The sequence below is a fragment of the Sinocyclocheilus anshuiensis genome, unplaced genomic scaffold (genome assembly GCF_001515605.1).
Source record: "Sinocyclocheilus anshuiensis isolate Anshui unplaced genomic scaffold, SAMN03320099.WGS_v1.1 scaffold71, whole genome shotgun sequence".
NCBI classification, from domain to species: Eukaryota; Metazoa; Chordata; class Actinopteri; order Cypriniformes; family Cyprinidae; genus Sinocyclocheilus; species Sinocyclocheilus anshuiensis.
The window spans coordinates 1059296-1081793 of NW_015548203.1; the positions used below are offsets into that span (position 1 = coordinate 1059296).

At 37.7% G+C, this 22498-nt stretch overlaps 1 protein-coding gene across 3 annotated transcripts in view; it reads right to left on the minus strand.

Annotated features, from left to right (window-relative positions):
• The window catches only part of LOC107653422 (OTU domain-containing protein 5-A-like), a 27681-nt gene extending 5846 nt beyond the window's left edge, over window positions 1-21835 (minus strand). Inside the window, exons 1-5 of one of the 3 annotated variants that reach the window (XM_016440132.1) lie at window positions 20998-21834; window positions 18354-18444; window positions 1512-1576; window positions 1266-1422; window positions 882-1030 (exon numbers count right to left, since the gene is read on the minus strand). In XM_016440132.1, coding sequence (XP_016295618.1) covers window positions 882-1030; window positions 1266-1422; window positions 1512-1576; window positions 18354-18444; window positions 20998-21579 — 1044 coding nt within the window. In that variant the 5' untranslated portion in view covers window positions 21580-21834. Of the gene's footprint in view, window positions 1-881; window positions 1031-1265; window positions 1423-1511; window positions 1577-18353; window positions 18448-20997 lie in introns of all 3 variants that reach the window. The other 2 variants (XM_016440130.1, XM_016440133.1) reach the window with 2 other exon arrangements.
• Between the last annotated feature and the right edge of the window lie 663 nt (window positions 21836-22498).

A 22498-nucleotide genomic window follows, 5' to 3' on the forward strand; every position in this document is an offset into this window, starting at 1 on the left:
ACACACACACACACACACACTGTGCCTCTGTTTTTGATAGGAAGGCATGATCTGTCTTTGATCTGCCCGGCTTAAATTATCACAAGGCATGTGGCACGTAAACAAGACAGTGTGCTGTTAATAGGGCTCCCCCAAAACCACCCGCGTGTGGAATGTTTCCCCCTTCTTCCACCCAGAGCAGTCTGGGAAATGGGACACTGCGGGTCACACTTTGTTGTCTCTTTGTGGCTTTGATGACGACTGTCGCCAAATTCAGACTCTGGATCAGGTGACGGAACTGACTGAGTGAATGGGAGGAACAATCTGACGAGACAGTATTTTCAATGGACTTCCTAATTCGCAAACCCACAATGACTTAAACATGCCTGAATAGGAAATACATGTCATTACTGCATATCAAAAAATTAAACATGTTAAAAAAAAAGGCTGTTCTTGCACAAGTAGATGGAGGTGTACGTGCAGGAATACACATAGACAATAGTAACACCAAAGTGCAAGAGCAATTAGCATATTTCACGTTGAAAATGCAGCACAGTCGCAAACAATCACCAGATATTCTCACCTAAATGACACTTAAAAAAAAGACTTCATTAATGGATCACACCATGTTACTAAAAGTTACAAATATAATGCATCTGTTACTTATTTTTAATACAGTGAGTTGCACACTTTTTAAAAGCAATGTAATGTGGTCCCAATAAAGTAGTTAGTAAAAATACTTTACTTATATATGAAGAGTTCAGATGCAAAAGCCTCTAAGTGCTGTCTGAAATGTTCCTACCTATTGATTGCCATTAAAGTGAAATTACTGAACCTACACATAGGAGTCTGATAAAAATGCTCATTTTAGAAGAAAATGTATATATACTGCAGATACCCACCCCTGGTTTGAAGGCAGGAAGTCCGAGCCCAACTCCGATTGTGGCTTTGTTGGGATTCACTACAGAGTTGTAGTGAATGTTCCGATGGTAACTAACTCTGATTGGCTCGTCATTATTTTGATGGATGCCATGGAACGTGTTGATTGGTTCTAAAAGAAGCCATCAAAATAACATTTAGAAAGGAACATCAATATAAGAGCAACATGCATCACCTCAAAGGCTGTTAAACAATGTATGTAAATATAATTCCTTGCAATACCAATAAATCCATGAAACAATTTTCAAATTGGACTCATCGCTATTTATTAAGGTACGTGCATGGTGGTATATAGTGAAATGTACGTAATTCAGTTTTATGGACACTGTAATGCAAATTCGACTCACCTGTGCCATACTGATAAACTTCCACTGGCCGATTGTACATTTCTGCCATAGCCTGCATCTCAATATGGTTTCCATGACAGTTGTTCTTCCTCTTTCTGTTGATGTATGTAGTGAAGTCCTCAGTCACATAGTTTGAGAAGTAATCTGCATTTTTCATCTGCAAGTAAAATCATACAGAAAGCATGAATTTCATTAAAACACGAACAGGTTTTGTACACTCTGAGAATCCCAAAGAACATCACATACCAAGTAATCCATGCAATGTTTGCGGACAACTTCGTGCATATCTTGGTCTCCGTAAACCTGATCAGCTGTAGAAAGACGATGATACCAGATTTATTTGCAAATAAACACAACATGATCTTTACATGCATTAATTTTACAACAGTTAAAGGGGTCATATGATGTGATTTCAAGTTTTCCTTTCTCTTTGGAGTGTTACAAGCTGTTCGTGAATAGATAAGATCCCTAAAGTTGCAAAGACTAAAGTCTCAAACCCAAAGAGATATTCTTTATAAGTTAAGACTCATCCACACACTCCTAAAACGCCTCGTTTAAACACAACCCCACATACCTACGTCACTATGTGGGAGGATTTGCATAACACCGCCCAAATATATACGAAAAGAAAGAAGGCGTAACTTTGATTCTCGCTGTAGTATTGTTGTTGCTGCAGCCGCCATTTCGTGAAAGCGAAACTACTTTGTTTGGCCTTCCAAAAAAGGACACAACTAGAAATCAGTGGTTAAGTTGTATTTACAACACATTTCATTACACCAAATACACAAAATAATGTTCTTTTTTAGCAATATCATATGACCCCTTTAATAACATTTTATTGCCCTTTCTAGTAGTGTCTCTGCAAAATAAAAAGTGATTTAGTTATGTAACAATGTACACAATGTCATTTTTGCATTTATTTCATGCCAGTTTTCAGTGAACTTTATTTATTTTTGTTACATTTATGTCTTCACTTTCAGAACATAAAAATAACAACAAAAACAAAACTTAAAAACAATATTGTTCATGTTAGTTATTATAGCTGCATAAAGTAATACCTTCTAAAATAAAAGTGTGCAAGTAACCACTGAGTAATCTTGAGGGGTTTGCCAGGCAAATTCTGTACTGCATGCATGCGTGCAAGGCCACATGTTTCGTTCCGCAAGCGCCACTTGTGGCGGGCTTTATCATAATCATTTATATGCGAGTGACTCAAAGCAAGACAAGGGGCCCAAATACGGTGCAGATGTAAACAAACGGGCGTACGAGCTCCGCTCAGAGGCCGACACCTTTTCCTTTCAAAAGCAGCGATATGCAAATGAGCCTCAGCCTCAAAGCTCATTCCGGCTAGTCACATGACCACTATCCGCAAAGATTCTGAGAATCTCTTAGTCAATTTCCTCTTTCGCAGTATCGGCCCACTTCTGAACAGACTGAGGAAGTTGCACTCGCCTCGCTAAAAAAAAAAACAACCTTTAAATGAAAGTTCAAACAAACGCACCAATACAGGTGCTTTATTTAAACACACTTGCACTTTTTAGTTCCCCGAAGAGGCCCTGTTAACCTGCCTATATGTTATCTGATACAATAGTGTAGGGTGTGAGAAAGAGGATGTTGTTGGTGGAGAAACTTTGGTTTAGTTCAATGTCTAGTCGAATATCCTACACCAAAAACTTTTTCATTACTGCTATTATGCTCTGCAATTGGCACTGACTGAATGCTCTGTACTTCTTAGGATATTAATTTGATCTGAAAGACCCTGTCGTTCTGTTCCCAACATGAACAATAGATGGCATTTTCTGGCAGGTCCATGTTGTTTTCATGAGCTAGCTAAAGATGTCTCTCCCTAGGTTTGCCCATTTATGAATGCTTAGAGCTTTTAATTGGAAGGCGAATGCTGTTGGCGCAACACTACGATTTAGTTCTGAAGCCACTTCTATTCTTTTTGTCAAGTAAAAATTAGCATTTAGAACAATAAAACCTTTGTTTTTACTTTTCTAAATAGGTTCAGTGGGCTTGTTAGACACAGGTTCATTTGTTAAAATCAGGACCTTGACTTTTGAAACTGTAGTAAGATCTGAGCTCAAACACAGGAGGAGAACAGCAGCTGGAGATTCGGTCTGCTTTTGGTTCCCCATTTGGCCTGTTGTTGGTATTTCCATCTGGTCTTACCCTTTCCATTCATTACAGCATGGTGCAGTGGATAATCAGACCCCGTTGTCAGTGGGTGCTGCAGGGGAGAGTCAGGGATTTCCCTTTGCTCCTTTGCATTATTCTGACTCGTGTGATGATAAACACCTGCCTTCTTTTTTTTTCCTGATTTCACCCCAAATTTGAATAACAAACAGCTTTACTATAGTGGTGCTGCCACGTGGGGCCGTGCACTCGGCTGGAACTTTTGCATATACAAACAGTGAGGAGTACTAAGGAAAAATATTTCCTTAAGTATATGTTGACCTAAATTGCATCTTCAACATTTATACTTTGGGACTGTATAAAACAGAAATCTTGAAGACTGTTGGAGTCCAAACACAATTTGACCACACTGACTTGCTTTATAGACAAAAAAAACAAGATATCAAGATATTCAAGATATCTTCTACAGGTTTGGACTGACATGAGGGTGAGTAAATGATTCCAATTTTGAATCCTGAACCACGCTATGGACATGAATAAGTCACATGGCACATTGAGAGGTGTGTTATTACTTTAACAGGTGACCAAACTTACATTTCTAAGGCTCTTTTGATCTGGGCCAATAATTAACCACCTAGAACACCCTAGTAACCACATAGCATTTCATTCATTCATTTCATTTATGCATTTAGCAGACGCTTTTATCCAAAGCGACTTACAGTGCATTCAGGCTATACATTTTTTACCAGTATGTGTGTTCCCTGGGAATCAAACCCACGACCTTTTGCACTGCTAACGCAATGCTCTACCACTGAGCCACAGGAACATAGCAATGCCTTAGAGCAGTGTTTCCCAACCTTTTTTTAGTCGCGGCACCCTTTGGAAATTTTAACAAACTTGTGGCACCCTACAAAATTAATTTTGTCGCAATATTTGAATTTCTAACTTCAATGTGATAATTTGAAAAGTATAGATCCGCGGCACCCCGGTTGGGAAACACTGCCTTAGAGACAACTCAGAACACCCAAGCATCACTGGCGGTGGGTTTTGCACATCTGAACAAATACTTATTCAGACAATATAAAAGGTTTCCCACTTCCCAGAATTTACTAAGGTGTTCTAAGTGGTTCCTAGGTTGTTTCCAGGGTTGTTCAGAGTGGCCGTTTATGCCATTAGTTTTTGCCTAATGACCAGTCAAAAGTGCCCACTTTTACACTATTTTTCAAAAGATTATGATTGGTGAGGTTTTCAAAATGTTTTGAAAGAAGTTTCTAATTTCGAAGTGAAAAGTGAAAGTGACGTGTGGCCATCTATGGTGAGCCATACTCGGAATTTGTGCTCTGCATTTAATCTCGCGTAGCCAGACCTTCAGACTGACGGCTGAAGGTCTGGAATCCATGGCAGCTTTCATTGGCCAAGGCCCGCCCATGAGGCCGTTTGACCGACATGTCAAACAACCAATCACAGTTTGTTTCGTTTCAGCGTCACGTTTCAGGGCATGGAAATGTCGCCACAATAACAGACCGGTGTGTAAAACTTTCGGATGTATTTTAGAGATTCTATGCCATGAACTTAATATATAAGTTCGTAAATATTTCACATACTTTTGAGAATCCAGCGTTTATTTGATCCTGATAAGCGCTCGTCGCACAGTTGTAAACATGGTGGCAGTGTAGAGATGACAGGAAGCGAAGTGGGAGAGAGAGAGGGGGGCAGGATTGGGGAAGGTCCTCGAGCCGGGATTCGAACTCAGGACGCCCGTAGTGCAACGACGTTATATGTCGACGCGCTGCCCACGAGGCTATTGGCGCTGACATTGCGAAATATTATTCCAATTTAAAATAACTGCTCTATTTTAATATATATTTAACATGTAATTACTAATGCTAATCTGGTGCTCAAGAACCATTTCTTATTATCAATGTTTGAAACGGTTGTGCTGCTCAATACTTTTATGTAAAACTACGATACACTAAAGTTCAAAAGCACAGCATACATCTGAAATAGAAATATTTTGTAATATCATATATGTCCTGACTGTCACTTTTAATCCATTGAATGCATCACGGCTAAATAAAAGTATTACCTTCTTGCAAAGAAGTATTACTTTCTTGTGTAAATCTAGCCTATGCGATATTCTGATCCCAAGATACATGTTATAAGTCTACACCCATTTTATGCAAACTGCACCCTTTATCATTTTTCAGGTGCTTTATTTATTGGAACCTAGATTAATTTTTTTTTAAATTGTGTTAATAGTCTTTCTAACAGACAAAATAGAGTAATGCGGCATAGATTAATTTGAATGATCTCTGAAATAAGGATACAATTTCTTTATTCTGATCACGCAAACAAACATAGAACACAGACAAACATTACTGTTTACATCCACATAACTGTGTCTCAACAGCAGTGAAAACACGACTAGCCCACCGCAACGATCACTCAGCAATAGGTCGTTTCCCAACACTAAAAGCGAGTGGTTGACCTCTCCGCAGCCAGCGGACACGCTGATGAGAATAGATCGACAGTGAATAAAAAAAAAGCGGAATAGAGAAATTCGCTGGGTAGGGCTACCACGAAAGAGCGATGCCACCGATAGAATTCATGAGAAAAGAGAAGAGCAGAGGTCCACCAAGCAAGAGCAAAACCACAAGCTCACTTCCACTAATGTAGGCCACAGATAGTGTCTCGATTCTAAGAAAGGGGCAGGCCCAGCTTACAAAAGAGAGAGCTTAGACCTGCCCTTGAGGTCTGGCGGTCATCGATAAGGTTTATCCTCAAAAAGCAGGGCCGCTGTGACATCACAATGAGCTGAATTAGAAGAATCGAATTTGAAGATTCCCAGGAACTTTACACACCCTACGTGAGTTTAGGAGCTTCATTCACATATTTCAGCAGCAGGAAATGTGTCATATGTAAACAGTATGGACGCTATGAAGAGAAACGCAAACTGCCAACATGAAAAGACAGCTCAGTATAAACAACACCAACAACCTATACCAAACTGCTGGGGTTGAAAATATAAGACCACATTCAAAATCTGGGATAATGTTTAAGGATTTTGAAAAATGAAGAAAAAATTCTCAACATTATGAACTTCTGCATTTCTATGGGTAAACGTAAGCAAATCCCAATCATGCTGGAGAACATGATTATCAGGTTTTGTTCATGTCATCTCAAGTGCTGCTGTCATGAAACCAAATTCTAAAGCAAAATATACATTTTTCAATTCTCACTCAAATTGTGTTTAAAATGTGTAACCTAGATATTTGTAATCCAAATTTATAATCTACATATATGATTTTTTTTTGAAAGGAAAAGAAAAAAAAAGCTTTTTTTTTGTGGTCTCAAATGTTTGGATTGCTATTTTTACTGTGCAAATATATGTTATTAAAGCAATAAACTATTACAGCAATTTTAACATAGTTAAAGGGGTCATATGATGCGATTTCAAGTTTTCCTTTCTCTTTGGAGTGTTACAAGCTGATTGTGAATAGACAAGATCCCTGAAGTTGCAAAGACTAAAGTCTCAAAACCAAAGAGATATTCTTTATCAAAGTTAATACTCTGCCACGCCCCCCTAAAACGGTTAATTCTAACACGCCCCCACATATCTACGTCACTATGTGGAAATATTTGCATAATGCCGCCCAAATGTTCACGCAAAGAAAGAAAACAACGTTATTTTACATCATAATAATATTTCACAATATTACTTTTTTTCCTGTATTTTTGATAAAAAAAAACAGCCTTGATGAGCATGAGAAACTCTTGTAAAAAACGTTAAAAATTGTTCTGATCCCAAACCTTTGACCGGTAGTGTATATATTTATCTCTCTCTCTCTCTATACATATATTTTAAGTTGTATGATTTTTTTGTGAGAAACAGACTGATAATTTAATTCATCATTCATGTAAAATCAACCCTATAGGGTTATACCATATATATATATATATGCACTATAGTGTCATGTCTAATTTATAAATGAGTCATTCTTTTCAGTCGGATCTTTTAATTGAATGACTTGATCCAGTTCACAAATCAGATTGACTCAATGATCTATTCAAAATGGTTAAAAGCCCAAAAGCGGCAATGATCATCAGCAAATAATGGCTTAAATTTAAGTCTACTCCTCACACAAAACTTTAGAAGACTTTATAAGAACTGGAATATATTGTACACATCAAAAGAAAAGCTTATATGAGACTTGAGTACTTTTTTTGCCATTTTAAAGCCTGAAAGCCCAGCACTCATTCATAGTCATCATTATATAGAAAAGCATGGCCAGAATGCTCATCAAAATCCACCTTATATGTTACAGAAGTCACACAGATTTAACATGAACTCAAATAAATATGACAGAATTGTAATTTTTGGGTAACCTATTCCTGTAGCTATTTCACAATTGCTTCATGATGCAAACAGGTATGACTTGACTTAGATATTTTTACTATAGTTACTTCATTAACCCATTTAATCCCACTGGTCACAATAGTGACCGTAAAAAAGGTTTCCATTTGTTAAGCTCTAAAATCCTTACTGACTGATGTTTTAGTGCATTTACTGTAAATATGGAAAAAATAAAGGGTCTCAATCAAATATGTGCAGTTTCACGTGATTAGTGCAAATTGTCACATGACCAGAGCAGTTTATTTCCTGTTTGCACATTGAGAAGATGATGGCTGCATCAAAGCTCCAAAATTAAAGGCTAGTAAAGTATGTTAACATAAAGATATGACAAAGATTTTTTGTACACATTATCTTTAAGGTGTCTAGTATTAATATATGAATTCACATATATTCAGTTATGCTGAGTGTGGTCACAGAATGAGTAAACATCTTGATGGTCACAATAGTGACCGGTGGGATAACAGTGAACTTAGGTATACAATATAAATCCAATTGCAGTTGTTAGTGAAAATTACACTAAAATGCTGCAATGACAAAATATTGCACTAAATTAAAAGTTCAAATGTTACAAACAAATTTACAATATTGATGTTGAAATACTGGTAGCACTAATATAAAAATTTGATGATATATTTTACAAAAAAGTAACAATTTTGAAAAACGTTGATGGTTGTATTTTTTTGTCTTTTATCTCAGTATTCCTATCAATGTTGTATAAGGGTTTTTTATGCATAATAGTGACCCTTGAATGTGATCATGAATGTGGCTAAGATATATAACAACTTTTATGACTACAGAAATATGTTAATTCAGTACACACATTATCCCACCGGTCACAATTGAGACCAACCATAAAACACAATTTTTCACACACTTTTCCAAAAAATGTCAAAAAATAATTATTTGATAATTATTGATTATTTAAAAGGGTTACTAATGACACATCATTTGGATATTTTCATGTCTGGGAAAAATTTGGGATTAAAAGGATAAACCTTGATGCCCTGTGTCCAAATATGATTGTGTGGAACATGAGCTGCAGAGTTCATCCAGAAAGAGCTGAGGTCACCGCTCTGACCTGCACTCTCATATGCTCCTTGACTTCAAATGCTCACAAGATCATCTGACAAGCCACGTCCACCTCGACAGCCAATCAGTAAACTTGCTCTTCAAACAAATGAATCGATGCAGTACTCTAAAAACAGGCACCAGTTACAGCAGGCCCAAAGGTAACTCCACTCAACGGCCTTATTGACCGTGTGTTCTGTTCACTTATCTGTGGAGCCAATACGCTATGAATTTGAGATTATGATTGTATAGATCAATGCATATTGATTCTCAAGCGCATTGGGGGATCAGATCACAAATGTATTTTTAAAGTACACCCTCTGCTTTCCATAGCTAAGGAAGTACAGTTAGATATCGAATAATGGCTTATGTACGACTGAACTGAGTTACATTAGAGCCAGCCGGTGATCATGAGGGTGTTGAGTAACACAGAGCTTACTATTGCTCCAGATAGTTCCACACCGATGGTCAAATACACTCATTCATGCTCTCGAGACTGTATTGCAACCAGGCATGCTGTCTACTGGAACACTCCATGCAGATCATAGAGGACCACTGAAAACCAAGCATAAACTCCAGACTTGAATTATGTGTCTATATGATTTCATCAACAGCTTGGTTTTGTAAGAAATGACGCCAAGAGATGGTGATGACAATGTTTTCTGTACATTGGCAAGAGAAGATGCAGCTCTTGGTGGTGTCTAGGTGAAAGTTGGAGAGACTTGTTGAGCATCTGCCTTCCAGATGTGCAAAAGTTCACGAGAAAACTAAGTAAAAGGGTGCAGACGGTCTTATCACAACCACCGTCTGCAAGTCAAGTGATTGAAACCATTTTACAACTGAGTTTCAAAACGGTTTTCGGTTAAACGGACATTATAAACAACATTTGCGATAGATCAATCGAAATATGCTCCTTGACTTTTGCTCTACAGCTCATTGTCAGACTTGCTGGTTTATGCTGGATCAAACTAGTCAACATCCTCAAGTTCTAGACCATTTCCCGTCTCACAGAAACCAAGCACTATAAAAAGACGTTACGTGAGCGGTGCTTATGTTGAAACCTGTACTTTCCTGTCCTAGAAGGGGTCGATCAATGTTATGACAAGGAATCTACTAGCAACCCTTGATTCCAGCATGGCTTCAAACTTTGCTCCATGTTTGCCACAAAGCCACAGTACATGATGTCCGGGAGTCGAATACTATGCTGGACCAGATAGTTGAAAGCTGACCTATGCTTTTCACATTTCATGTTCACAAATATCCAGTGCGTTGACCTTCTTGTGACTGATTGCTTAAAATTCATTACTTCAAGTTTTATAAGAAAATGTCCATATCATGTACATTTAGTAGTGGAGTTTAAAGGGGTCATATGATGTTGCTAAAAAGAACATTATTTTGTGTATTTGGTGTAATGAAATGTGTTTATGATCAGCTCCAGGCATGATGAAGCGGATATCGTCCTCTTTTGGAAGGCCAAACAAAGTAGTTTCGCTTTCACAACGAAACACACAGCGCCTTCACGACATGGCAGCGGAGGCAACAACAATACTACAGCGAGAATAAAAGTTACGCCTTCTTTCTTTGCATGAACATTTGGGCGGCGTTATGCAAATCTTCCCACATCGTGACGTAGATATGTGGGGGAGTGTTAGAACGAGCCGTTTTAGGTAGGCGTGGTTGACTCTTAACTTTTATAAAGAATATCTCTTTGGATTTGAGACTTTAGTCTTTGCAACTTTACCGATCTTCTTTATGCACCAAAGAGCTTGACACACTCCAAAGAGAAAGGAAAAACTGAAATTGCATCATATGACCCCTTTAAGGAAATAATTCACCTATAAATTAAAATTCTATCACCATTAACTCAACCTAACATCGTTTCAAACCTGCATGACTATAGGTGTGCACCAATTCACATACTTGGGCATTATTCTTTGCCATTTTGTAGTATAAATAGTATGGTCAAATTAAAAGTGCACTTCAAATATCCGGATGATGTGCTTAATTAACCAAAAAAAAAAGTGCAATTTTTGACATTTCATGAACTCAACTGTAGCAGTTTTCCTGACATAAAAAAGAGGAAAGACTATCGGACTCTGATGCTGGAGGACATGACATACCCTTATAAAATTCAAGTAGATGGTTGGGTACACAATGCATCACATAAGTGCACAGTGCACTGTACGTTATTTGGGACACCACTTATATGTGTTTCTTATGCATACAATGAAAGTCATTTTGGGGTGAACGATCCTTTACACAAGGCCAAGGTGGGTAGACGCCACCAATGCGTCACATTGGTGTCTGGAAATTCAGTCACACCTTCTCGTTTCCCGCTCCGTCAAATCATGTTATGGCATTTGTGGCATCTGCTCTACAATCACAACAAGATGACGAACTGCAAAATGAGAGGAATGCAGCCGAGCTGTCTGTCAGAGGTTCATGGCAGGGCACAGACAGCTTTGCTTACCACAGAAGCAGGTATCTGGAAGAGATCCCGCAGTGCATGCAAGGGAAAATAAACAGGGCTTACACTGAAATGCGCTTTGCATATGATGGGGATTTTCATATACAGATTCAGCCATGTGAGGCAGAGGTTAGTATTGCTTCAGGTGAGGCTGTTCAATAAACAATTGCATTTATTAGTGGTGTTTGCAAAGGCAAACATCGCTTTTACTATTGCTGATATTTATGATTAGCTATTTGAAAAAATAAACAAACTGACTGAGCACCTGAACCATATCTAGAGATCACCAACCACCTCCAACAGTTCTATTTTAGTATTTATATACTGTTGATATAGTATTTATTCATATTTTGAATGGCTTTTATTTGATATATTATTAGTTTTCATTTAAATGTTAGTATTTTTGTTATGTGGTTTTGTCATTTTCACTAGGTTCTGTTTTTTTTTAATATTTCTATTTAATGTATTTTTTATTGCAGTAGTTAGCAGTAGGTAGTTTTATTAATTTTAGTTTACTTAAAATAACTGAAATATGAACTGAAATAACTACGTTTTTTAATTTTTCATCTAACATTTATATTTAATTTCAGCTTCATTTACCAAAAACTATTTTTAATAGTTTTAGTTAACATTAACAACACTGCTAGTTTTAGTAAATGATAACAACATCCTAGTAACCATCAAGCGGTCATGTTTATGGTCTGTTTTTGTTTTTGTTTTCCCTCTGTTCCTGCCTCCTGTTTCTGTATGCCCTTATTTGGTTTCCTTCCAGTTCCTGTCCTGATTATGTTCATTTATCTCTGCGGTGTTCTATTAATTATCCTTGATTACTCCTCACCTGTTTCTGTTCTCCCTGATTGCATTTCATGTGTTTATAAGCCCTGTGTTTATAAGTTTGCCTGGTCCGGTATTGAACGTCGATGTTGTTTTTCCTGTGTGTCCCTGCCTGCCTTGTTTTACCCCATCTTGGATGATTAAAGACATTTACTTTGAGTTTATCCCACGTCTCCTCGTTCTTCGTTTCAGAATCAGAATCAGAATTAGCTTTATTCGCCAGGTGTGTGCAAACACACTAGGAATTTGTTGTGTTTTTTTTTTTTTTTACCAGGTGCTCCTGGTACATACACACATGCATACAAACATACATACATATCTGACATGAGAACAGAAAAAAACATTTAAATAGTAAGACTTAACAAAAAATTATATGTATACAAAAAATAATGTGTATGAATCTGGAACAGTAGATTTATGCACAGATTTGTGCATTTGTACTCTATATAGAACTGTATAAATAAGAGATATGTCCTGGATGAGACCGATGACTGTAGTGTCGTTTGCACCACAGAAGGCAACCGTGACAGAATACCGAACCAATACAGTAAGCGGTGCCCCTTCTCCTCGTTTTGTTTTTTCGGTTTTGAAAGTCTTTTGTTTTCTTGTTTTTTCTTCCCGCGGCATGGAAGTCGCCACTCGTTTTTCCGCCTTAGCGTACTGAGATCTCCCTTTCATGGAGTAAGCGTGGGAATTCTGCGGGATCACCGCGAGTCCGCCGGCCGCTCATCAGTCAAGTCTGCAAGCCGATCCTCAGTCAAGCCCGCCGGCCGTTCATCACTCAATCCTGCCGGCCGCGGCTCACTCATGTTCGCCGGCCGCTCCGATGTCAAGCCCGCCGGCCGTTCATCACTCAATCCTGCCGGCCGCGGCTCACTCATGTTCGCCGGCCGCTCCGATGTCAAGCCCGCCGGCTGCGGCTCCCACAAGCTATTGAACGTCGATGTTGTGTTTCCTGCGTGTCCCTGCCTGCCTTGTTTTACCCCGTCTTGGATGATTAAAGACATTTACTTTGAGTTTATCCCACGTCTCCTCGTTCTTCGTTTCACCACAGAAGGCAACCGTGACACAAGCATCGTAAAGACAACATTTGCAAATGATTTTCTCCAGGATAGACAATTATTCTGTAAAGTAATCAAGCTGATTAGCATAACTGTAGATAAGACCGTATTAGTACGAAATTCAAATGATGTTAAAAGTGCACCCATATCAGCTATTTTACAAAGACTTTGAACGTGGCTCATCCAATCAGATTTTAGAGCCATAACTATGCTTTTTGAATATTTATTCAAATACAAAACCTCTAGCAAACTTCACAACACAGCCAGACTGTTATAGACCAGGTGGAGAGGTCAGCCCACATACTTGGGCGCTTTTATCCCACTATATCGAAATTTGCCTGGAAAGAGGGAGTCTTTGATAAAATGCACACTGTTGCACTTCAGAAGAAATGTGCAAATCCAAAAACAAACAAGTGCACTGTTTCTCGGACAAACATTCAACTTCCTCCAGTGTAGGATTACGATCCACCCCATAACCATAATCTTCAATGGACGACTGGAAAAAACAAAGCATTTAAACGGGCTCTCGTTACTGTACAAGAATCTGCACCTTTTAACCCGCTGACCTGCGGACAAGCATATTCACATCGGACAGCTGAGCTATTGACGGCCAAAGTTGGGAAACTACATTGGTTAAACTGTTTTGAAGAGCCTAATTAGTGTTTGTTTAGCTGGCTGGGTCAGGTCACCCCACTCCTGAGAGTAAACAGCCAGTGTGTGTGTTGGTAATGGTGTCAACTGCTTCCCTGTTCACTAAAGACCAGGTCGAGCTCTGGAAAGAGGGGCGGTGCTCTGGATAACCAGCAGAGCAGCACTGGAAAGGAGAGTGAATGCTGGGAGCTAGGGCAGGGATCTAACACATGACACCGTTTCCCACGTATCATAAAGGAGAAGCGCATTCCCAACACGAAACCCTGCACAACAATTACTGCAGCACAGAATACCTGCAAAGTTTTCGCCAGGATGTGGTGATTCAGACTTAGTGATTCACAACAAAACTGTTTTTAAAATTAAGCCATGGCTCTAAAAAAACCACAATAAAGCGGGATATTACAACAGTTGTTGAACATTGTAGATTGGTGGATTCAACTTGTTTCAGCCAATCAAACAGCTAATGTGTGAAACCACGAAACCTTTTGAAAGTTTTTCTTTGTAATAGCAAAACTGAAACCGCAGGGGCAGAATTCTCACTATCAAACAGAAGACACAGGTGTTTGTGTAAGCATGTGTCCATATTAGTGCTCATTTTCTGTAAAAATGAAACATACTCCACCATGATGCGGTGAAACGTTATGGGTCTGATCAGAAACTCTGATCGGCGGAAATTATTTCCACGTATTCTCCTTAATTCACGACAATTGGGTTGATATTTACCTGTTGAATGTTTGGACATAATCTGTTTCTCGTGATCTTAAATAATCTAAAGCCTTCTGCTTGGATGTAGTTTTGTAGACGAATATAAATTATATGCACATGTGCATTTCTTTTCTTCTGTTCTTCTATTGTAAGTCGCTTTGGATATAAATGCATAAATGTAAAACAAACTTAGGCTTGATACTGAAAAAAGTGGTCCATAAATGTGCAGCACTGTATGCACAATCCTTCAATACTGTTTAAAAGCTTCCTGGGATGCAGCTCACAAAGTTTTTCAAGAATGTCCAGTGGATAAAATATAAGACGGATGGAATACAGTACTAATAAAGAACAAGAAGGTTTGTCCAAACATTCAACTGGCTTTCAACTACAACACCACCACAAATTACCATTGAATAGTCCTCAGGATATAAACCTCTGTGAGATAAAATACCTTGGAAAATCATTTGCAAACCAATTTGCAAACATAGCATAAACATTTGCACGCTAGCGCTATGAGCCTCCTTACTGCAAACTATGAACTATGAATGTCAGGTTTGGCTGTGCTGAACAAAGGAAACTGAATTATTACAAAATCCAGAGTCATACAGGGTTGAAGGTGACATGCAGAAATCATGTTATTGTTCAAAATGTTATTCTCTTATTAGTGAAGCTTTCTACATCGAGCAGATTACCACTAAACTATGAGTTGCAAAAAACTGTTTCAACATTCAAAAGTCTGGGGTCATTACATTTTTTTTTTTAAAAATTAAATCTATAAAAGTGACAAAGACATTTATAATGTTATAAAAGATTTCTATTTCAAATAAATGCAGTTCTTTGAAATTTCTATTCATCAAAGAATCCTAAAAAAAGGATTTTTCATGATTTCCACCAAAATATGAAGCAGCACAAACGTTTTCAACATGAATAATAATGATAAATGTTTCTTGAGCAGCAAATCAGCATATTAGAATGATTTCTGAAGAATCATGTGACACTGAAGAGTGGGGGAATGATGCTGAAAATTCAGCTTTGCATCAGAGGAATAAATTTCATTTTAAAATATACTGAAAGATAAAACAGCTGTCTTAAATTGTAATCATATTTAATAATATTACTGTTTTTACTGTATTTTGATCAGATAAATGCAGTCTTGGTAAGCACTTATAAGTGTTGGTAAGACTTCTTTCGAACCATTTTTAAAAATCACCAAGTCCAAACTGTTGAGCAGTAAATAATGTCAGGTTGCTTAGACATGGGATAACAGGATTATAATAGAGATAATCATGGGAATTAAACACTGCTCTCCTGACCTACCTTTTCATAATGTGAGAACCAAAACAGCAACAAAACAATGAGGTTGACCAGGAAAATAAGGGCAAAATCTAATAGCAGTGATCTGTTTTGTTGCTGCCTTGTTGACAGGACTGATTATGTGATGAGAACAATCTTAAATTAGTATTAATAAGTAAATAAGTATAATAAGTAAATAGACAAATCATGGAAAATAGGATGTTTTTTTTTTTTTAATAAAAGCGTTCAATCTGAGTTAAGGCTGCTCTGTGTCGATTCCAAATTCAGTGCGATAAACATAATTCTGAAAGCAGAACTAAAACATACCAAGTCTCACTTCAGCCCCCATTATAAGGAGCAGTTTTGATACTGCTTTGGTTCTCTGTAAATGAAACGGCATTAGTGCAGCCTTAAAAGGATAGATCACTCAAAAAATAGACATGTAAAGCAAAATTTCAGAAGCAAGAACCTTTGACTAATGTCATAAGTCAACATGGTCTCCACAATAATCTAATACACATTCATATCTATTACGTCAAATCAACAGCCTCCTGTATGAAACTGTCCTGCCCTGGGTTATCATGATCCCACTGACTGTGAGAACCTATTACCATCGGGCCAGTTATATAACGTGTATTGTTTGACTCGAGTGATTGTTTGGAGATGGATAGTTTAACACCTGCGGTGCAAGAACTGTGGCACAGTGTCCCTGATGGGAACGCTTCATGTAGGTCAACACATCACATGCCCGTCTATCAAATCCTGTGTAAAACTCACACAAGGACCTCTGTATATTAATGAAAACAGGAAAAAGATCAATGAACTGAATGTGTGTGTGCAAGAGAGAGAGAGGATAAGGAGACAGATTAGAAGAGCAAGAGAAGGAAACAGAGACATGAAAGAGAGAATGAAAAAGGAAACAGGGTAAGATGCCACTCAATGGTGGTTTCAGAGACAGTGGATAAATATTTTAAGAGAAAAATCCTAGTAAATAAGTATATATTTTGATGTATGGCATCCATCCAAAGTAACCAGGTGCATTATCAGTTTAAGAAAGTAAACTACAAAGAAATACATTAATAATACCATTAATAATACCTACATAAAAATGAAGGGTACTTGTTGCTGTACCACTTTGATCAGTCATGTTGAATTTATGTTGAAAGGGTCAAAAAGGGTCAAAGGTGAACGCCCATAGTGGCTTGGGTGTAACATCACACCCGGAATGGTTAAAATGGCGTTTAAATATATGTGCACTGTAGTGGACACCACTTCAGAAAGTTGACTTGTATTCAGGAAACAAAAACAAAAGTCAGAATTTGGGGGTTTAAAGCTGAATTACACAAGCTGAAACTGAAGTGTAATAGAACACTGCTTTCATATTATGGTGTCACACAGTAGAGTGCCGAATACTTCAGATATGTTGATAAGTAGCGCCACCTAGAGGGAAGTTCTGGTAGCTGCTCAGAAACTCAACAGGCACATGTACATTACTGTTATATAGATAGGCCTAAGGTTGACCATTACTATTAGTTTCAATAACAAACCAAGAATATATTCTGAATGCAAGTTGGCAGTGGAATCAAGCAGAATAAGATCATAAACATGCATTAAGAAATTAAAAATAGTCCATGTTAATTTCATGTTGAGCTTAATGCATCATGTGCAGTGAACTATTACTATTTTTTTTAAATAGCATGTAAAATAGCACATTATGCAATCATACAATCACTTTAAGCAATAGTTTTCTACATTGTTGTCCCTGTATCACTAAATGTATCCAACAAGTGGCATCTAGCCAGTGAATTGGGAATAAAAAAATGGTTATTTTACATTTTTAATGCAATTTTGTGAACAAATGTCTAAGTAATGAGTAAAAAAAAAAAATTTTTCAACACTGATAATAATAAATGTTTCTTGAGCAGCAAATCAGCATAGCAGAATGATTTCTGAAGGACCATGTGACACTGAAGACTGGAGTAATGATGCTGAAAATTCACCTCTGCATCACAGAAATTAATTACATTGTAAAATAAATTCAAATAGAAATAATAATTTTAAAATTGTATTTAACAATATTACTGTTTTACTCTATTTTTAATCAAATGAATGCAGATTTGGTGAGCATAAGAGACTTCTTTCAAAAATATTTAAAAAACCTTACCGATCCCGAAATTTTTAACAGAAGATAACATCAAATCAAAACAGATTATGTTATCATTAAATTTGTCACAATGGAAATTGAAGGTCAAGTTAAGCACATTGCATTGTGAGATACAGTATTGTTGCGACACTGCATATTTTACCAAAAGTAGTAGGTCTTCTGTGCATATAGATAGCATTATGCCAAACTGAAAATGACCACCCAAGTTCTAGATGATGGTCAAGAGATGAATTAGATAACATCTACTAAATCTTTTGACTTCAAGTGAACATCAGGTGGTTAATAATGTACCCACCAACAGCTCTGAAGAGGCAGGCACCATCTTCCTTCATTTTTTTGATGACAAATCCTTTCTTTTCCTGGAGTGCTTTTTCAAACCAGTGTTCCTGCTGAAACAGAGGCAGAATTTCAGAAAAGACACAGTGGGAGTTCATTATAATGTGCTCGATAAACAGACAGACTTCTAATGAGAAAGTTATTGTTGGTAACATTTATTTAGCGCATCTAAAGTTGTCAAGAGCATCACAAAGAAGCTCACATTTTTATGCACCAGCAGCATCAAAACTCCTATAGACAAACAAGGTCATGTTTATTTACCAAACTTGTTTGATCATGAATTGGACTACATGAATTGCAGATGATACCAATAATGTCTATTTTCTTTAATCATTATACATGATTTATAAACAATAATCATTGTGTGAGCAAAGATAGGTCCGAATATGAAAAGGGGTTGCGTTTCTCAAAAGATCGTAGAAATAATCACACCAATGGTCTCTACGATCTACTTAGCCTTATGATGCTTTTGGGAAATGCAACCCAGTTACGTCTGTGCTCCTGAAACCCAAGATGACAATTAGCATTTGAACCACTGGTTCCCTCTGGAAATTCTAATGGGTTTTTGGAATAGCGTTTTAGATTTCTGAGTAAAATAAGGTCTGTGGTTTGCAACTTTTTAGCAGCTTAAAATTTAAAACAAACAACAGGTTCAAAATAATAATTTGAAGCATGATTGCTAATAATTTGTATTGTATAACAAAACTCTTCAAGTAATATTGACCACAAATATTATTCTATTCAAAAATGAATGAATTCTAAATATTCCATTGGGAATCTAAGATGAATTATCCATACAAATTGATGTTATGAATAGTAAACAGCTCTATATAAAGGTCTAATATCTCATTATCTGTCTCTCTCTCCGTCTAACACAAAATGTTTTATTGAAATTGCAAGAACGATGTAACAGTCTTAGAAATAACTGATAAAAATGTTAGAAAACCCAAGTCATGTTTCAGGCAGTATATCATTTCTCAGCCAAAAGGTTTATAAATTTATAGGAGTATATTTTAAGATTTCCTGAATTTCAAGATTAATCTGAAGTATAAACCTAACAATGTTTGAACCACAATAGTTAAAGCATTAAAGTCAACATGAACAATTTGCAACCCATTGTACTTTCAATATTATTATTTTAACGAATCTAAGGTATTTATATATCTAAGACATTTTTTCATTCATGTTTTAATTTATACAGTTCTGCTGTGCAACATCTTATGTGACAAAAAATAAAAATGCTATGTTTTTTAATTAATTGTTATATTTTCATTTGATTACATCTTAGAATATTAATTAAACTGTTAAAGTTTTATTCTTTCATTTCATTAGACACAGAATAAAATGGACAAACAAAATAAATAGAAATGGTAAATAAAAATAAGTAAATAAAATGAGTGGAGTTTAATTGTTATGCTTTTATTCCTTCTCAAGGTCTAACTAGCATGTGAAAAGCATTTCCTTCCCCATTAAAGATAAATGAATATCGTGATAAATATATACCACATGACATGCAAAAAATATCGATATAATATTTTATGCCATATCACCCAGCCCTAGTCACTATATGATGAGAAATTAAATATGCACAGTTTTGATTATGACTCTCTCTTTTCTCCACCTGTAGCTGGTGTGTGGTGAGTGCACTGGCGCCGTTGTACTGTGGCTGCCGTCGCATCATCCAGGTGGATGCTGCACACTGGTGGTGGTTGAGGAGAGACCCCCCCACATGATTGTAAAGCACTTTAGGTGTACAACAATACACAATAAAGCTCTATATAAATACATCATTCATTCATTCATTTCATTTGACTTTAAAGAATGACCCTCTCTTCTAAACAAAAATGCATTTACTCAGCCAAACTTCTTGTATCATTTTAAAAACACTTGTTTCCTGCCCAGACAAACCTCTGCATCCGTAATACCATGCATGCTGAGTGCAGTCTAATCATGTATCGCATCTTATACTGAGACACAAAGCAATTAATGCAGGGCACAGCATATAAAACTGCCTTTAGTCTTCTATAATTTATCATGCCATCTGATGTCACTGACATTATGCATCTTCACTTATACAATCGATATCTATATCAATACATTTCTCTCTCTCTCTCTCTCTCTCTCTCTATATATATATATATATATAGTTTTTCTGTCTATCTGATTATGTCTATCCATCCACATTTAACGTATCTATCCACCATTTCATTATCTATCTACCTATCTATCTATCTATCTATCTATCATTCTGTAACTATTCTGTAATCTATCATGCATCCATTCATTGTTCTATCTGTCTATCCTTCTGTCTTTCAATCCTATCAATCCTTCTATCTATCTATCTATCTATCTATCTATCTATCTATCTATCCTTCCTTCTGCCTATCTATCTATCCATCTATCTATCTATCTGCCTACTTATTTATTTGACAGTCTATCTACCAAGTTGTCAGTCAGTCTGTCCATCCATCAAACTATCTATTGTTCTGTTTTTCTTTCTTTCTATCAATTTATACTAGTGTCTAAACAGTGTCAGAAGCAGAACACGTGTAATATTTTTAAATCAAAATCAACATGCTGTATATGGTTGTGAGGTGACATACCTGTTCAACAGTCGCTGGGTCCTCTGACTGTAGTCTGGAAGCATTTTCATACTCATCCTCACTGTTATACCCGGCTCCTTCCTCCTGCTCGGGACTAGGACCCCCCCCTCCTCCTCCTCCTCCTCCGCCGCCTCCTCCTCCACCCCCCGTCGCCCCGGGTCCGGTCCCTCCACCGGCCACCCCACCGGAGCAGGTCGCCTGTCTCCTCCTCTTACTGAGCCCAGGCCCCGCGCAGCACCCTCCCATCCCACCTCCACAGCCCACCCCTCCTGACAGCTCAGCCCGACCCCCGGAAACGCACGCCATCCCCGTCGCATCCCCCGGGCCAACCGGTGACCCGGCGCCCACCGGCGGAGGAGAGGCCTGCTGCGGCCGGGAGCTGGATTCAGTGCGCCTGTCGTCTCTGGACGGCGGCGGAGCGGCTTGATATGACCAGGGAGGCGGAGAAGCGCGGGGCCTCGCACCCGGCCGGACCCCGTGGGAGTGCGGGTGCGGATCGGATCCGGTCCTGCGGTCGGTGTCATCGGGGTGATCAGACACACTGACCGATGAGCTCGGCTTCTTCTTCGGCAGGATCGTCATGACCGTTCAGGGACGGAGGGTGTCCGTTTTAACGACCCTGAACGCGTTTGAACATTTAAACTTGAGCGTCTTTTAAGTAGTAATACTGGCTCCTGTCACCCCGGAGCGAATTTAATTCAATATGAGGCGGTTTTGAGGGTAAAAACGGCGGATAACAGAACAAAAACAAACCGTCTTCCGTCCCTCGGTCCTGCTGTTGCCACACAACGTCAACATACAGCTGACGACACCGCACGTCATTTCCGTCTCGCTGCTTGTTCCGCCTCTGCTTCAGAAGCTGTCAGTTGAATTGTTCATTCATTCATTCGTGTGTTTTGTTTGCTGGTCAGCACTTTATGGTCTAGTAACTAGAGTCCACCTCTAGTATTTATTGCCTCTAATCTGTTTCTTATGAGTGTTTATTAAACCCGAATAAAATGGTGAGAGTGGAATTCAAATCACTGCATCACTCGCTACCATGTGGAGCCATTTCTGATGCATTACCATGTGCTAATCTTGGAAACTGTTAAAATGGATAAAAGCCATGTTTCACACTGTATAAGCAAAAGTGTGTTTATGAATTTATAGCTTTACACTGACAAAAAAAAAAGATTCAATTTTCACTCAGACATTGCTAGTAAATTTCACAAATAAAATATTGCAAATTAAACGTGAAATTTTGAAGCAGAAACACTTAAATGGTATTTTCTTGTAAAACATGCTCCAATAATCTTTCTTTTATTTACAACCTATTTTTATTTATGTATTTAGGCCTATTTATTATTTTTGCTGTGTATATTTTAACCGTCATAATGCATTGGGGTCCATTTTGACAGATAAGAGACGTAACAGTTTAAGTGACATAAAATGTTTTAAAATACATAGTTTTTAGTAAGGGAACAAAACTTTGCAAATGCTTTAAGATGCTTAAAATACACAT